This window comes from Ascidiella aspersa, chromosome 5 (genome assembly GCF_963924565.1).
Source record: "Ascidiella aspersa chromosome 5, kaAscAspe10.2, whole genome shotgun sequence".
NCBI classification, from domain to species: Eukaryota; Metazoa; Chordata; class Ascidiacea; order Phlebobranchia; family Ascidiidae; genus Ascidiella; species Ascidiella aspersa.
The window spans coordinates 33,375,923-33,393,766 of NC_139451.1; the positions used below are offsets into that span (position 1 = coordinate 33,375,923).

General features: G+C 34.4%; 2 protein-coding genes across 2 annotated transcripts; one reads left to right on the top strand and one right to left on the bottom strand.

The window, feature by feature from the left end:
• The first annotated feature begins 875 nt into the window (after nucleotides 1-875).
• Nucleotides 876-3,908, top strand: LOC146146460 (uncharacterized). Its single transcript, XM_083389896.1, has 5 exons — nucleotides 876-1,060; nucleotides 1,488-1,749; nucleotides 2,081-2,170; nucleotides 2,534-2,661; nucleotides 3,075-3,908. The coding sequence occupies exons 1-5, from the start codon at nucleotides 890-892 to the stop codon at nucleotides 3,255-3,257; spliced, it is 834 nt and encodes a 277-aa protein (XP_083246022.1). The 5' UTR covers nucleotides 876-889; the 3' UTR covers nucleotides 3,258-3,908.
• Nucleotides 3,909-4,309: 401 nt separating this feature from the next.
• Nucleotides 4,310-9,063, bottom strand: LOC146146461 (triosephosphate isomerase B-like). The gene is made up of 6 exons (XM_083389571.1): nucleotides 8,916-9,063; nucleotides 8,371-8,494; nucleotides 7,794-7,893; nucleotides 5,661-5,778; nucleotides 5,106-5,288; nucleotides 4,310-4,667 (listed from the first exon to the last, which is right to left on the bottom strand). The coding sequence occupies exons 1-6, from the start codon at nucleotides 9,022-9,024 to the stop codon at nucleotides 4,549-4,551; spliced, it is 753 nt and encodes a 250-aa protein (XP_083245697.1). The 5' UTR covers nucleotides 9,025-9,063; the 3' UTR covers nucleotides 4,310-4,548.
• Nucleotides 9,064-17,844: the final 8,781 nt, after the last annotated feature.

Consider the following 17,844-nt stretch of genomic DNA (forward strand, 5'->3'; position numbering starts at 1 on the left):
AGAGACTACTTTGTCCGTTTTATAAAACTAGTGATTTTGAACAGTAGAACAAATATTCAATTTAGAAAAATTCTCGCTTAACATCTGAGTCATTCTTTATTCACACTTCTAAACACCTGAAAATACAATTTAAAAATCAAAATTGGGCTTTGAATAGAGACATGGTTTGATTTGAGCAAAGTGTTAAACATTTTTTTATTTGCAACCTTAGTTGACACAGTTTCAGGGTCTATGGCTACATGCCCCTGTTGGGTCCGCCACTGGTTAACATTGAAATAAGCTTCATTTTCAGGCTTCGCAACTATTACTTCTTTACGATACTTTAAAATTATAAAAGTGAAAAAAAATTAATTAAATTAAATACTCAGACAATGTGCACCCAAGAGTTTAAACTGGGATGCCGCACTGACAAACTTTTCGTGTTAATTATTTCTGCATTTACTTCACTACGATTTTTTTCTAAATGTACACAGAGATATCAGTGGCACAAATATCCATATATTAACATAGTTTTTGTAAAATACCCCTTTTTAGAAGAAATAAAAGCAGGAAGCGATTTTGGTTCCAGTTTGGGGGCATTTTTAGATATTTTGTATTTTATTGAAAAATTTCAATATTCCAGATACCATATTATTATGTGTTTATTTGTCTTTAATTTAGAACAATTTTAATCTAATTTTCTGTTTTAAAACGTTTTGAAATGATTTGAAAACTTTTATTATGTACATATTTACGAAAATAACGTATTATTTTCATTTAATTTTTAATATTTTTATTTGTGGTACACGTTATTTCTCCGTTTTATTTGAGAATATTTTGAAACAAAGTTCCACAAAATCAGATTTTCGTTTAAACTTTTGTTTTAATTTTTCAAAATGTGAAACGAGAGATGATATTTGAGGCCAAACTATCTCTGCGGTGTCTGGCCGCATCACTCACTTGGAACCTTGTAATTTTGAGCTCGGCATTTGGCAGCGGTTGGATTTTGTCTGCTGTGGCGACTTTGGTTCTTGTTCTCCATTATTTTTTGTATTTAAGGACCACAAAATTATATTTCGAAGTAAGTAAAAACGTTTTTGGTTTTAGCCTAAACTTTAATAATCATGGCTGTAAATTGAATTTGAGATGTTTCTCGAATCAGTAAAAGCTTGATTATTTACAAGTGCAAGACAATATTGAAAAACATAAATTTAGACACTTATCCAACTCATAAAATATATTTTCACTAAACATTATACAGTTAACAACCTCAAAAAATGATGATATTTTAAAGCCCTCATATCATTGACCATGTTATTAATTTCAAATAAAACTGTTATTTTACAACAAAAAAAAACTTTGAAAAATGCATTTGTTGCCATTTATTGTGAGAATAATTTAATTTTTTTTAGTGTTGTTTAATAACGAGTTTAACTTGATTATCTAAATATCAAGTACAAATTATAATAATTATTTAAAAATTATATTAATGGTCTGTTCCGATTTAGATAATATGGAGAGCCTACATTCTTGGCATCACATTTTCAATTGGAATAAACATTTTGTTGATGGCCGGGGAACTTTACATTTCTACCGGATTGTATTTCTGCCTTCTATCATTCTTTCATTTTAGTGAATACTTTGCGACTGCGATTTTAAATCCGTCATCTTTGGCGATCGATTCTTTTATAATAAACCACAGCAGGGAATACAACGCTGCACTACTTCTTAGTTTTATGGAGCACACATTTATTTTGTACTTTTTTCCAGGTAACAATGAAAAGTCAACTTGTTAGTCATAATTTGTCATGTTGTTTAAAGCAAATAATTTAATGATGTGCTTTTTATTAATTTTTATATTTTGTTGTTACATTTTAACCTTAACTCAATAACAACAATATCAATAAGTAAAATTTTATGCTTAACTTATGAAGGCATCTGTTTTACACAAATCATTTTAAACTGTTCCTACCATTAAAAAAAAACTTGCACTAGAGAAGCAAAAATGGAATTATAAAACTATGCAAATTCTGTCATACTAAAAACCTCTCCATGTAAACCAGCCACAGTTTCATCTTAAATTCTTTACTTTTGTGACTAGGTGTTAAATTTCCTTCCATCTTTACGTTGATTGGTCTTTCATTGTGTGTGTTCGGAGAATTCTTCCGTAAGCTTGCGATGTACACTGCAGGTCAGTACCCTTCATTATACATTCCTGCAAATAAGTTCTCAACTTTTTGGCTAATTGTTGTTCTGTAACACTAAATTTCAACGTCATACTTCAGCTAAACTTTCTGATTATGTCCAGTCCAGACCACCGATTTATGGTGGTATATATACAACAAATGACTTTAAATGTAAAACTTGTCTATTGACTCATCTCAGCCAGTCATTCTCCCCTAAATTAAAAACCCCGGTTTAGTTTTATATGGTTTTCACAACTTTGGCAAAAATGGCAGGTCTTTATGTCAACAAAATATTTGGCAGACATGGTTTTAAAAAAACATGTTTGAAACCCTGTAGCTGATTCCCACTATTTTGTTTCAATTGCCAGGTAAAAATTTCACTCATATTGTGCAATATTACAAGCGCAGCGACCACAAGCTGGTCACCGATGGTGTTTACAGCCTGGTTAGGCATCCCTCATACACTGGCTGGTTTTGTTGGAGTGTGGGAACCCAGGTAACCTTACCTTGAACAACTGTCCGAATTAACATCATTTTTGCAACTGTTGTTAGACAATACAACTGTTTGCTGATGAATTAGTGTACATTCGTAAAACTTTTTTTTATTTTAACCGGATTAAATTTTGATGTTAAATATGATAAAAACTACAAGGTACCGGTAATTGCTATATATGCAGTTGTTTATAACTATTAAACTGATTTTTTTAATGATTAAAGAATAAAACTGTTTGTAACTAACTCTGAAAAGATATTTATGTTTTCCCAGACAGATTTAAAGAACATTATTGGTAATGATGTTAAAATTTTTATTTATTCATTTCTTAAGTAACATAATTGTTTAGGACATTACGCTCTTTGACCACATAGATAACAACAAAGAAGGGTAAAAGTTTCTGATTTGTTGTGCAGATCCTGCTTTGCAACCCTGTGTGTTTGGTGGGATACACGGTCGCTTCATGGAAGTTCTTCAGGGACAGAATCGAATACGAGGAAATCACTTTGCTCAACTTTTTTGGTTTCGATTACGTTCGCTACAAAAAAGACGTTCCTAGCGGCGTACCTTTTGTGTACGGCTATCAGCTTAAAAGATAACCACTTTAAAACTGGTTGCAACCAAAAGTTATTCGAAATCTATGCCAATTTCCCAACACTCTTAGTTCTTGATCATTTTCTATAACATATGTTCCACAAAAGGCCCGAGTAGATTCTTCAAACAAAGTTTTAAAGGACTATAAATTTGGGGTTAGTCTTCTAGTATTAGTCATTTGTTACTTTTATTTGAATTATATATACAGGTTAAATATAATTAAAACTTTATTTTATCTGTACAAGTTGCGTTCATTGTGTTATTGTATTTTAGTTTGCCAATCATAGTTGAATTAAATTAGAATTAATTAAGGAAATCCTCGCGTAATTTTAATTGTTTAACTAAACTTTTGTTTAAGGGTATTTTTCAGTGGAATTTCCAGCCTGCCATCTTAATAATTTAATGCTTTAAATTGTGCTATTTTATGTTATTTCTTTGGAAATTTAGTCATACTATATTTAATAAGTTGTAACAATATGTTTAAAAATTACAAAACAAAAATAAAACAACCACTTATTTAGTGTGTAATTAATTATGCAAAAATAAACGCCACTTTTACAACCTTTGATACTTCGTTTAAAACATTTTTGACTGTAGCCTTCAAAAAAATATTGCAGATTCCTGTATTTCAACAGTAATTCACTCATACAATTTATCTACTCACATAACATGGATGGAAAACATTCCATTACGATTTACCGTTTGTGCTGTTATTATACAGCCAAGGTCTGTTTACTCCGGCCCTGCTCCTAGGCCACTTTTCTTACGTAAGTAAGCGGTCATTGTGTAAGCCTTATTTCCAACCTGGGTTCTGTTCCACTGCAACGACTGTTGTGCAATAAATATTTTGCACAATTGATAATGTGTGTTTCACGTTCATTGACTATGGTAAACCAATCTATTCTTTTAGGGTGCCAAGAAGCAAAGGGGATGGGAACCACTGTAGTAAACGCACATGCATAGAATATGTATGAATATTAAAAAACAAGAGCACTTGCTTTGGAACGGATTAGTTATTAACCAGATGTAGAAATGTCTTTATTAGATACAAGCCATAAACAGTGTAAATAAATTTATTACTTTTGTGTGCAACACATTAAGACCAAAAAACACTTTTTGAACTTTTTGAAATTCAAGAACAGTGAAAAGAAATGGCACAACGTAAAATCAACAAAATTATTTCTCCATCGTATAGGTTGGAACTTTACAGAAAACACTAGAATTTCCTTTAATATAATTAATTTTGTTAAAATAATATCGCAGTGGCTGTTCTTTCAACCTTATCAATGCGGTTAATTAAGTGTTGGCTTTAGCGATTTCCACAAACTCTGGTTTCAACGAAGCCCCACCGACCAGAAAACCATCGATGTCTTTCCCCTTGGCTAGCTCCTTACAGTTGCCAGCATTCACAGAACCTGCAAAAAAGTTTCACACGTTAAACATTTACGGATACAGGATCTTTTGCTAAAAAATAAAATCAACTTTTATAACAATAAGCTAAGCAGTAATTTTTTTGGATCATAATCTGTTTAAAATAATTTCCAAAATTTATATCCTAAATTAAATTTTTTATACTAATATCGTCATTTTATACATGTTTGCTTTTTCTACAGAAAATGATGATGCCTAATTTAATAAGGCGAAATATATTTTTTTTCTGCCAAGTTTTAGGAAATGATTTTATATTTTGTATCTGTTTTTGTAAACAGTCCTAAGATTTCTGATATAAAAGAAAGATTCTGTTATTGTCTCCGGGTTTCTTTACTTCCAAAAGTGTACAGCACCCTAATTAGTCAATTTACCAAATGTTGGGTAACAACGACCAGTTTGTTAAACATTTAGTGTTCAGTCACCTCCGTATATGATTCTTGTGGACGCAGAAACATCTGCGCTTACGTTCGTTGCGAGCCACTGGCGGATTTTGTCGTGGACCTCCTGGGCTTGTTGGGGGGTTGCGGTCTTGCCGGTTCCGATGGCCCACACCGGCTCGTAAGCAATAACCACCCTCGACCAGTCGGACATGTTCTTGATGTTGTCTGGGAATAAACATAGAAACAATTATAAACTGCATAGCAAAAAAGTTTAAATTTTGTAACATTGCAATATGTTGTTCTTTATTAGTTGAATACCATAAAACTCGAAATGTTAGCACCTAATGCTGCTTACAATTTCCTAATAGTAAAAACAATCTTCTAAGCAAATCGTGTTAAAACTTAACCAAAGTTTATTTTCAGCTTACTTGAAGCATTTAGTTAAAAACTACTACTTTTATAAGGATTATGTTAAATTAAATACTTGTTTACCATCATTTGCACTTTTATTTTCACCAACTAAAAATTCTGGCATAAAAACTACAATTGATGAAAATTTAAATGGAAAAATCATGTTTTGACAACAAAGAAACTGACCTTTAATAGCGGTCATCTGCTCGAAGACGATTTGCTCGGTGACCCCTGCCTCCCTCTCATCCAGTTTCTCCCCAACGCACGGGACAATGTTGAGTCCGGCGTTAAGTGCGTGCTCCACCTAAACCAAACAACGTTGTGGTGTTAGAAGTCCTTGTAACCTGGTTATAACAGGTCATCTGAATACTGTAGCTGTGTGTAATAATAAATAATTCAAGGCAAAGACAACTTACTTGTCTTATTTGCAAGTGTAATTTATTGCGATTGTCAGGAGCTGCATTCTCCATTTACCATATTAAATTGGCATTCGAGCAAGGTTTATTAGTTTTTGACTTTTAAGAAAATGGGTTTCATCTGAAACTAGGTGCTATGTCAGGACATTAAAAAGCCATCCTTTGGCAAAAAGATATGTAGCTAGAAAAGGTTGAGAACTGCTGATTTGAACCAAGTCACAACAAAGTTCAACTGGCATGGAAAAATTGACAATGATTCTAGAATTGATTTTTCGAACAAAAACAAAATAGACTAGACGGGGGTGCGGTTGTTGTATATTTTGTCAGGGGGTATATTTTCAGGGCTTAGTGTTTATTTTCAATTTTTACTTTATTTCATTTTTTTTATTTTATTTATTTTTAATATTTTGTATTGTGTACTTTATATTATATATTTTGTTTTTTATTTTCCTTAAGCAAGCAAAAACAGATATGGGCCGAAAACTTCCCCACTTAAAATATGTCTTTGATGCGAAAGGGGTTCAAATATGGCGTAGAATTTGGGGAATGATCGAAACATATATTTGATAAATAGAATTTACGTAGATAATGCGTATGGCCATTTTATTAAATTTTGACCAGCTTACGTGTTTGAAAAGCAAATATTATTATTCTCTTAAAGACTAAAAATGGTTTAACGCCTATGGTTTGCTATACTTTTGCAAACTTTTACTCGGTAATTTTTTACCATGGCTTGGGCCGAGCAATCACTGTTAAAACAGGCTTTAAATCTGTAGTTTTAAACAATATGAAAAACACTATTATGTTCTCAATACTCAAACTATTAAATCGAAAGTTTTGCTAGATGTTTAGGCCAGATGTTGGTAGTATGCAGGTTGGAGCAAGATGCACGACAGGTGCTAACAGAGAGGCGTAGACTGCCTTAAGATTTCGCATTTAAACTCGCGGCGGTAAATACACCCTATTGACACTTAATTATTAGGCGAAGATCATCGCGAAGTAATTGGTCGCCCGAAAAAAAACTAACGCCGCATTGAAAGCAAGCATTATAAATGTGTCTCCGATATTCTGCTTTGAACATCCCTACTCACAATGCTTCCCTTCCGTTAATTGTACGGTGGGTGAAAGTTTATTCACGGCCTTACCTCTTTGTGTATTACCGCGACAATAAAATTAAATACGATTTAGAGAATATTTGAAAAAACCTATTTTAAGTTGTGTAGGCCTGGTGTTGATATGTTGGATTGGTAACATGCGAAGCAGGTGCAAAGAGAGAAAGGTGTATATTGCCACCAGATTTCGCATTTAAATTCGCGGCGGTAAAATATGTTGTTTCTTGAGAGCATTTTGTAATTTTACTAAAGAGAAGCCTCTTTTTAAATGCAAGTCGCACGCGCCCAGTTTTGGACGCGGCGCAATGAAAGTCACGCGCGCGGGACAATAAAGCGCAGCAGGCGTTTAGTCGCTTCGTCACTTCACGAGCTGGACAAAGCAAGCGAATATGAACGAATTCTGTATGGAAGTATTTCTGCTGCTAGATGGCAGTCGTTAGCTACAGAAAGCTAAAACGCAATATTTCAGGTTTTTGCCCCCCAGTCAAAGGCACCTAGAGGTGCAACCTCATAAACCTCGACATTGCACCTTCATACCACTCTACGTTATGTCTGAAAATTTGAAAGTTCTACGATGTATACTTTTTCTATAAAGCTCCGGACAAAAATCGGTCTGAAACATTTTCGGGCAAAAACAAGATATGTCCCGAAAACAAATTTTCGGCCCATATAAATATATATATATGTTTGTTTGAGCAAAAATTTTTATCATTTGTTTGTGTTTGCTTTAATGTCCAACCACAAGAGGCGCTTGATTAAGTAGTTGTATCAAATTTAATTAATACGAGCACCTTTTGTCCGATGAGTTCGTTGCCTTCATTGAATACGTGCCTTCTTTCAGAATGACCAAGAATCACCCATTTCACCCCACAGTCACACAACATGGCAGGGCTGTCGCAAAATATAGAAGGTGATATTTATGACGGCATTGGGTGCGTTTTTTTAACAGACCAAACCTGCACCGCAAAAAATCAAAAACACAACCTGGGTTTTCCCATATATTACATAAGCAAGGTTAATTTTTGTGAAGTTGAGATTTGTTTATTGTACAATTTACATTCTACTAATTGTTTTCCACAAAATAATTACATTTCTACTTTGGTGAGTTGTTATCCTACTTTTGGTATATGTCCTCCACTGTTTAGTATTATACACATACGTAACAAGTTTTACCATGTGCAAAAGTTTTTGTAGTTGCACAAACATGTTAAGTTAGCCATCTAAGCATTAGCCTTCAGCCGGATGTTCAACATATTTCGTCACAGATTATAAAATTATTGGTTTTAATATAGTGTGTAAGACATTTCACATGCCCAAAAAACAGTTAATAATGACCAAATCCATTACAAGAATACTTCTGCAAGTTACCTCAGTTCCCCGGTGTAAGCTCCCTTCGCAACTTTGTAGCAGTTTTGTGCTGCAACCTTAACGTCGCTTGTGATCTTGGAGGCAACATATTCAAGGTATAAAGCAGGGGGAGCCACAACAACATCTGCAATAATTGCAACAATAAACTTTCACAGCAAACTTAAAATGAACAAATCATACAGAGAGTTGCACAGATTACCGATTTAGTGTTTTAAGTTATTTTAAGAAAATAATTTTTTTTTTCCAGATCTTTATTTTTTCAGGGTTACCAAACATTTTATAAAATTAATTCGTTTTTAAGAAAATTTGTAGGTTTTTAAAATTGGATGACTTGAAGTAATATAAATATAATTTAAAAACTAAACAAAGATGTCAAGGCCAACATAACAATAAACAGTTAAACGTTCAAAACACATAAATTTAACTGCACAAAAAATAAATTCTAAGACTGTTTATCAATTTGCAAATCAAAGTCTTGACGAAAATCCAAGACTTTGTAGAAAATTGCAATTCTGTTTTTGACGTTATTAAAAGCTAATTCTTACCAGTATCAGAGCAGTCAATTTTATTTAGATTTTCAACAATTCCATCCAAAGTTTTTTTGTCTCCATTCATTTTGAAATTTCCTCCGACAAAAAACTTTCGCTGAGACATAATTTTTTTCTATATAGTTACTTGTTAGCTTGCAAAATGTTACCTATCATCCAAAATCAAACGTTAAATCGATATTATAACTGACAGAAAGAATTAGAATTGCATAGTACTCTACGTCAAGATCTCACGTTTTGCAATCAAGGTTTTTGCACACCTGAGGTTGTCATACCAATCGCTTCTAAAAATATTTGGTGTACATGTGCCACTGAATGCAGACTGGTTCCATCTTGTAATCAAGGTGTTTTTAAATGCCATCAATTGGCGTTAAATATCGCATATCACTCTATGACAATGAAAACTAGCGGTCCTGGAATAGATTTTGCAGCATTTTTGCTTAGGATTTCGGAGAAATATATTTTGGGGGAATCTTTGACGGCAAATAATTATGGAATGCAGTTCGCGACTCACATAGCAAGTCATTAGCATTAAAACTAAATGTTGAGCCTTGTTTTGTAAACTTGTTTGGTCCTACACAATAACAAAACAGCAAAAACAAAAACAGGCCAGAATCTTGTTTATTAGTTTTGTAAGGCTTTTGATGACCAACTAAAGTTTCAATGGCATAGTTAATTATGTTTCCTTTGTAAATATAACAAAGGTAAATAAAAAAAGTCGGAAAACAGGCAAGCCGGACAAATAGCCTCTTCCTTTGGCGCTGGTCTAGAATCCTACCACAACGAAACACCATTTGGGTTAGGGTGCGGATTAGCGTTTGGGTTAAGGTGGGTCAAGTTTTATTATTAAACAAAGAATATAATAATACTTGACCCACCCACACCCGAACGCTAACCCGCACCCTAACTCAAATTTTGTGCGTTGATTTTAGAATTGTGGTAGGATTCTAGACCAGCGCCCTTCCTTTTGTATTAATATCATCATAATCGTCCTAACTAACCAAGGAATATATTATAATTAAACCAAACGGAAGTAGGTAAGCAGGTGCTCAAAAAGTTCACCACGTAACTGTAATATAAGTATTGAAGATATCGATCGGACATTTTTACACATAACTCAAACCTAACCAGCAACCAGACTTGACAAAAAATAATAATGAAATTTCAATTTCATTGTTTCTATTATAGCTACACTGAATCTGACACGCGGCGTCAAATGCTGTTTAAGTCAAGTAAGTTCGAGCTTAAATAGAAGGACGGTGGCGTAGAAACAAATTATCTTGAATATAATGACCGCAACTGTCAACGCTTTCTTAAAACGAACATGTTTTAAGTTCAAGGTTATTTTATTATTGCAAGCAGAAGAAACACTATTGAAGGTCACGTGATTTCACGCCTGATCAGAGAAAGTTCGGCGAAATATTTTTTTAATTTTTCTTCATCTTTTTCGGCAGTTTACCACAAAGCAAATAAATACTGCTAACCAATTTAATAAAACTTTAAACATATCAACAGCAGTAAATATTCATTCAAATAATTGTTTTAAAGCCTCCTATTTAAATAAAAAATACTAGATAATCAAGGGCGATTTAAAAAACTATACTCTCTGCACCCCATCCGTCAGAAATCAGTGCAGTTCTAAGCGAAAAGGTCTACGACAATCAGTGCATCCAAAGGATCAAAAAGTCCGACTTTTAGACTTTGAGGTCTTGAACAATGCACTAATTTGCATTAACAAATGTGCATAAGAAGATTAAGTTTAACAATACTTGACCCAACCAAACCCAAGTCACACCAGCGCGGTTTTACAGAGATGCGGTATTTTGACTTACTTGGCTGACAGGCTCAATATCGCGTCGTATTATTTTGAGGTGAATGACAAAAACATAATTAATCGCCAAACTAATTTCTAACATAGGCTATGTGTATTATTGTAATGAAAAAATAATTAACAACTAACCTTTTAAACAACTGCCACCTAAAGTTTAAACTACAGTGCATAACTACACAAAAAACTAAACAAGTACATAAACATGATAACAGCATCAGGGTGTTGTCAAAACCATTTTTTGCCCATATAATGATCACAATGAAAACAAAGGTGTGTTTTAGTTACACTTCATTATAAATATTATATGTTATTTAGGCTGTATAATAATATGCTGCAACGAATACAGAGCTACCCCTGCCAGTAATGCGTTACCATTATACTTGACAATTATGATGTTGCGTATAACCTCGCTAAATATTGTTGACCTTGAGTAACGCCGTAGCGCACTCGTGTGATTATGATGGAATGTTTCTTTTGCAACTCAACGCCAATGAAAAATTGCAAAATATATGCACCTGTCATTACACGTTAGTCGCTCGCCCAACAGCATTGATGGACAGAGGACACTTACGAATTAAGAAAAGGTTATCTGCAAGTAATTGATCTCCTGTAAAAGCGCTATAGTATTATGTTGCACGAAGCGGCACAGTAATTGTTTGCCACCATGGTAGGAGGCGTATAAGCAGCAGAATTCAATTCGAACTTAAAGACCCGATTTTGAGTAATAATTATTCAAACGACACATCAGAAAGATGCATTATAAACGTTACAAGAAAGGATTACAGTCATAATAAAAAACACAATTGAAAACTGGCAAATTTTGAAAATAATGATACTTGGGTAGTCTAGTTTTGCAATACTACCACCCAGCTAAAGAGTTATGCTCAAGGCCCCCCCAATGACTACCCTGTGCTGAGCCATGCACCATGTTGCTAATCTTAAATTAAACATGTTGTAAAAATGCAATAATGTCATTTGACATTATGCTGTTTGATTTGTACACGCCGTATAATTTAAAAACAATTGTGTCATTATAACGTTAAAATCACCTGTTATACGTTGTAAAACTCAAGTTGCTGTCTTATTAGTTGCTGTTTCAAAAGCTATTTAGCTATTACATATTTGAAATTGTAAATATATTTTTTTAGATAATAAGAAATAAGGCATGTGTGTTTTGCAAACTAAACAAATGGGTTGCAAAGTAGTTATTACAGTCACAAAGTAGCTGTATAAAAAAAGTAGACCCTAAGTGTTTGAATCATAAGTTTCTAAATGAAAAGCAATGTTTATTTCCAAATTTGATATGTGATTCAACGTTTGATATGTCGTAAGAATGCTCCTTTGCCTAATAAATATTTATCATTAAAGCCCATAAAGTGGTATTTTTGCAGTTTTGGCTTTCCATACAAAACAGGAAATGCAGGACATTTTACTGTGCAGTGGAAAATAGGTTGCCAGCTTGAGTGTGATGCACACAGACAGATGATTTGGCGTCACAACAGGCTGTTCGCACAAAATAGCCGGAGTTTCTCGATCACATGATGCAAGCTACTACACCTTTAATGCCGGAGCACAATACGTCATATCCCGAAATTGAGCAGCTGATGCAATTTGTGTTAGTTGCTTACTCTCCTTGGTGTATAAGTTTATATCAGGCCTTTTTGTGAGCAAAAAGAGCCATATTTCTTTTTTAAAGTTTCATTGCTGGCAAAGTTAGATTGCTTGGAGTTATGTGTAAACATTCCTGATCATATCTCATTTACTTCATATGATATTACACAATGAAATTTCGAGCTGCATGTTTTCTTTGGTTAGTCCGTGCTGGTCTATAATCCTATCACCTTTTTGTTTAAAGCAGGGGCGGGCAACCTTTTTAACACAATGGCCAGTTAAGAAATTTAATGCTTACAGGAGGGCCGCACATCAAATAAACACTAATTAATTGATATTTTCAGCTTTTACTAGAAAAACACAAGTACAAGCGGATATGAAATATCATAGCAGACACACATGTGGGTGTTCAAATAGAAGTTAGTGAGAAGGCTGATGTTGGATATTTTGAACCAACTTGTCAATGTTTGGTTCCAGGCCAGATGTGCATAGACGCAAACTATTTAACAGCAATAATTCAAAACCAGCTGTTAAACATAACATTAGTCAATATGCGCGGCAAAAGTTGTAGCAGACAAGTGTAATTGTTGCAAAACAATTCTTTATGATACCAACATGAGGCAAGTGAAACTTTATGAATAAAGATTGTTTTGTAATAGATGCTTCCCATTCGAGTTCAACAACTGCATTAGTGTAGCGGGGTAGCCTATGGGTTATATTGCACTTTTAAACAGGAAACTGAAAGAGCAGAAGTTCTAACATTGGTACGCAAAAAATACCCTTATTTAGGGAAAAATATCTGGAAGAAGGCGAAGGGCCGCACAAAAAATGGCAAAGGGCCGCACATTGCCCGCCCCTGGTTTAAAGTATATAGTGCAACTTCCAAAGTTCGGTAAACTGCTTTAGCTATAAATTGTATTTGGAGATCCGTTTATAGTAGTGTGAATTTTGAAGTTCAGTAAAAGTGGGAAAACTTCAGCGCTGGTCTAGAATCCTACCACAACGCACATTATTCGGGTTAGGGTGTGAGTTAGCGTTTGGGTTGGGGTTGGTCAAGTATTAGTTTGGGTTGGTTTAGCAAAATAATTAAATAATAAAATACTACTACTAGACTCGCACAAACAACTGAAACCCCCACCCAAATAATGTGCAGAATAAGTACTTCTTAGGGAAAAGATTTTTGAATTATAGTTAAAGCTGTCTTTATTACAACTTGTTAATCTGCGATTTTATTATGGAATCAGTATTTATTAAATATAACATTGTTAGTAAGCATTTAGGTACATGTTCTACTTTCTCTGTTACTGTGTTTCTAATTTGTTTTTAATATTTTTAACAGCAAATACATACAATGAAAATGGCAGCTTCTGGTAGTCTAACTAGTAGTATAAATTTATGGAACAGGCTATTTGTCCTGCTTGCCCGTTTAGCGAACTGTGAAAATTGTACTACTGTAACCGAATCTGCACAAAAACAAAAAGATTTATTTTTGAAGCCATTTACAGTAGTGCAAGTTTGAGCTCTAATTTTTTAGTTCCGACTTATTCTTCCATATATAAAAACTGGATGAGTTAACTTATTTCGAAAGTCTGGTAACAGGTTGCCGGGCAAATAACCTCTTTCTACATTTATCCGCAGCAGAGTGTTATTTGAAATAGTCACAACTAGTCAAAAGCAATGCTTTCAATCACCAACAGTTTGTTTTCGGTTAAAAATAATATATCTGAGCAAAATTTCCTTTTCGACTGTTCGTTCTACCAATTTTAATGCTGCAATTTTTTTTGAAAAAAATGAACACATGTTTTTTAGCAAAATGTGAACAGAACTTGTTTATGTCATAACTTTTAAGCACTTACCTGGCTACATCATAGAGTGGTTTTATTTTCTTAGATATGTAAATACATTAGGTGATTTTATTTTGTAAATAGTTCAAATGGCTGAAGAACAAACATCCAACATCTCTTGCAGAGTAAGTTTGTTTTAAATATTTAGTTTCCTATTTTATGTGCATCTTTTTAATTTGGAATTACTAAAACTATTATTCCAGTGTGGTCCAACTTATTTTTATCACAGGCCAAAAACAAGGTTTTTTTTATCTTGCTGGCCAATGTTTTTAAATAACGATTCTAGGCTTATTGCTGGCAAATTATACATAGCCTATGGCAGTGGTTCTTAACCTTTTTTCAGATGTGACGACACACAATACAATGGCCATATTGCAAAAACATTAAAGATTTGTGCAAAAAAGTTTAAGTCCCCCTGTTGCTAGCCTGTTGTCATATATGAAATAAAGATAAAAAATAGTTTGAACGGGGGGTGACTTTTGTCGTTTATCTATAAGTTAAAAAATTATTACTTTCGATGATATGAAAACATGCAATGGCACTAAAGAGAATTTGGGCTAAAACTCAGTCAACAAAAGTATAAAAACAGGATTCGCACAGAGCGCAAAAATTTTTTGCAGTTTCAATGTAAAAGTTGGCAAAAACAGAGTTTGTAGCCTACAGCGCTGTAGGAGTGGTGTACAACCAAAACGAAACCATTAGAATCATTGCAAAAAAATTCAACTATTAACTTGGAGCTCGCGCCCCCTAAGAATTGCTGGGCGCCCCACCAGGTTAAGCACCGCTGGCCTATGTCATATATACTAACTTTCTTAAATATACACCTTTGTTCAGCTACAGTAGAAATTTCAAACAATCATTTACGACTTTTTTGTCAATTGCAATAACAAAGAAACCAAAATTAAAGTGATATTGCTAGATTGCAGCAAAGCTGGCTATCAGTTCGCGGGCCAAAAAAGCGGAATTGGCAGGCCAACCTTTGCCTGCGGGCCTGCAGTTGGACCACACTGTATTAATCTATAAAATAAATGCTACATATTGTTGTATCCAGTGACAGTTTATTGCTCATGGACGTAGAAGTCAAGTAGAATGAAAGAATGTAAAACATGCTCGGTTATATAGGGTGCAGAATGCAGTCCCTATTCCAACGTAAACCAATACATACTGCGCCTTAGGGATGTTAGCGAAATACGCGAGCAAGTCGTCCATGCTGCATGGCAATAGAATCATAGGGTGAGACAACAAAATACAGGTACTAAATGAATACAATGGTCGAACCCATAGCACATTATATAAACTAGACGGCTTGCGGTTGTTGTATATTTGGCCGAGGGATATTTTTCAGGGACTTATCTTCATGGGTGTTTTGTCAAAGTAATTGGGTCAATATAAATAGGGTTATTTACCAGAATAAATCTTGTCAAATTATATATTACACTTTGGTGTGTTTGTTTTAGAATTTAAGGGTATACACTAAGTTTCACTTTTCCTGAATTGACTTTACTCATTCGAAGTAGGCAGTTAATGGATACAATTGAAATAAAAGTATTTAGGTAAAAACTGAGAATAAATACGTAATAGTATCTCCCAGCACCCGCCTGATAATATCCATTTCAATTTTTTACCCATCACACAAAAAAAATAAACCCCAGCAACCCCACCCCCCTGAAAAATATCTCTTAGAACTCGCTGAAAAAATAATCTATGTTTAAAAAATGTTTAACAGTGCTCGAAACCAAAAATAACAAGTAAAACGCATTTCTAGCAGTCCCCTTAAAAAAACGTAAATAAAATAGTAAAGACGTGGTAATCGTGGAATGTTCGAAAAATCTGATTGATAGATTTTATGTAGATAATACACATACAGTACACTGAGTCGTATTACACCAATGTATACTTTTTATTAATTCGATTATATGCGTTTATTCCGTCTTTTATTGATTTCCGCTGAAAAGCCATACCAGGTATTTACATGTTTACCACAGAAATGTGACTATAACAATCGTAAAGCAACAATAAGGATTTCACAGGGCCTTCAGCTTACCAATATTTAGTAGATATGTTTAGTAGAAACAACATGCGAAAGAAGTAACGACAGAAAGGTCTACACTGCTTTTGATTTAGCATTTTAATTTGCGACGGTAAAATATGTTATTTTGTAATAACATTAAGTTATTTTACTAAGAGTCGATCACCTTTCTAAAAGGCAATGACACGCGCAGCTTATCCTTCTAGTGAGAATAAAGTGCACAGCATGATGTCAGTCGCTATGCAAGCTAAAAAAAACAAGCAACTATGAACGAATCTTGTATTGGAGATACTTCTACCACTAGATGGGAGTAGGTCAGTAGGTAGCTACAAAAACTACGATGACATTACAATATTTTAAATGTTTTGTCTCCCAATTATACACCCTTAGGGGTGCAGACTTCTAAACTTCTTATGCGCACTTACACACCACTCTATGTCATGTCTCAAAGTTTTAAAGTTCTACGATGAATACTTTCTCCATTAGTGTCCCGGCAAAACTATGTCATACCAAGCAAACTAAAAAATAATAAAAAGAAACAAGCAAAAACAAGATATGTACAGAAAAAAACATTTTCGGATCATATAATGAACTATGTGGTTTTGAGCAATACTATTTACTTTGCTTTTCACATGAAACCTACACTTTCTATCATTTATGTAGAATTTCATTGCTGGAGATCAACAAATTGAACACCAAGATACACAAATCGAATATCAGACTGTCGCAGTAATGCATGAACAGAGAGCAAAAATAAAACGTCAGGCGGCTGCAGGAATTCACGAACAGACAGCACAAATAAAACGACAGAAAATAGAAGATTTACAACAGCATCAAGCGGTTATCCAACGTCAAGATGTGAGTGGGCTGCAACATCAACATGCAATGATACAACATCAGGCAGTAGAAGATCTACAAGAACAACAAGCTGTTATCCAACGTCAAGATGTGAGTGGGCTGCAACAGCAACATGCGATGATACAACATCAGGCAGTAGAAGGACTACAAGCACGACGAGCCATGATACAACATCAGGCAGTAGAAGGACTACAAGCACGACGAGCCATGATACAACATCAGGCAGTAGAAGATCTACAGCAACAACAAGCTGTTATCCAACGTCAAGATGTGAGTGGGATGCAACAGCAACATGCGATGATACAACATCAGGCAGTAGAAGGACTACATAATCAACAAGCTGTTATCCAACATCAAGATGTGAGTGGGCTGCAACAGCAACATGCGATGATACAACATCAGGCAGTAGAAGGACTACATAATCAACAAGCTGTTATCCAACATCAAGATGTGAGTGGGCTGCAACAGCAACATGCGATAATACAACATCAGGCAGTAGAAGGACTACAAGAACAACGAGCTGTTATCCAACGTCAAGATGTGAGTGGGCTGCAACAGCAACATGCGATGATACAACATCAGGCAGTAAAAGGACTACAGCAGCAGGCAGTACTTCAACAGAATGTTACAGTGGTAGTGCCACAAGCTGCCATTCAAGGAGCACCTCTCAGTATTAGGACATTAACTTCTCAACGAGGTAAATAATTTTTTTATCAGCCACCCAAGTCAAGTTCAAACTTCAAGGTCATTAAT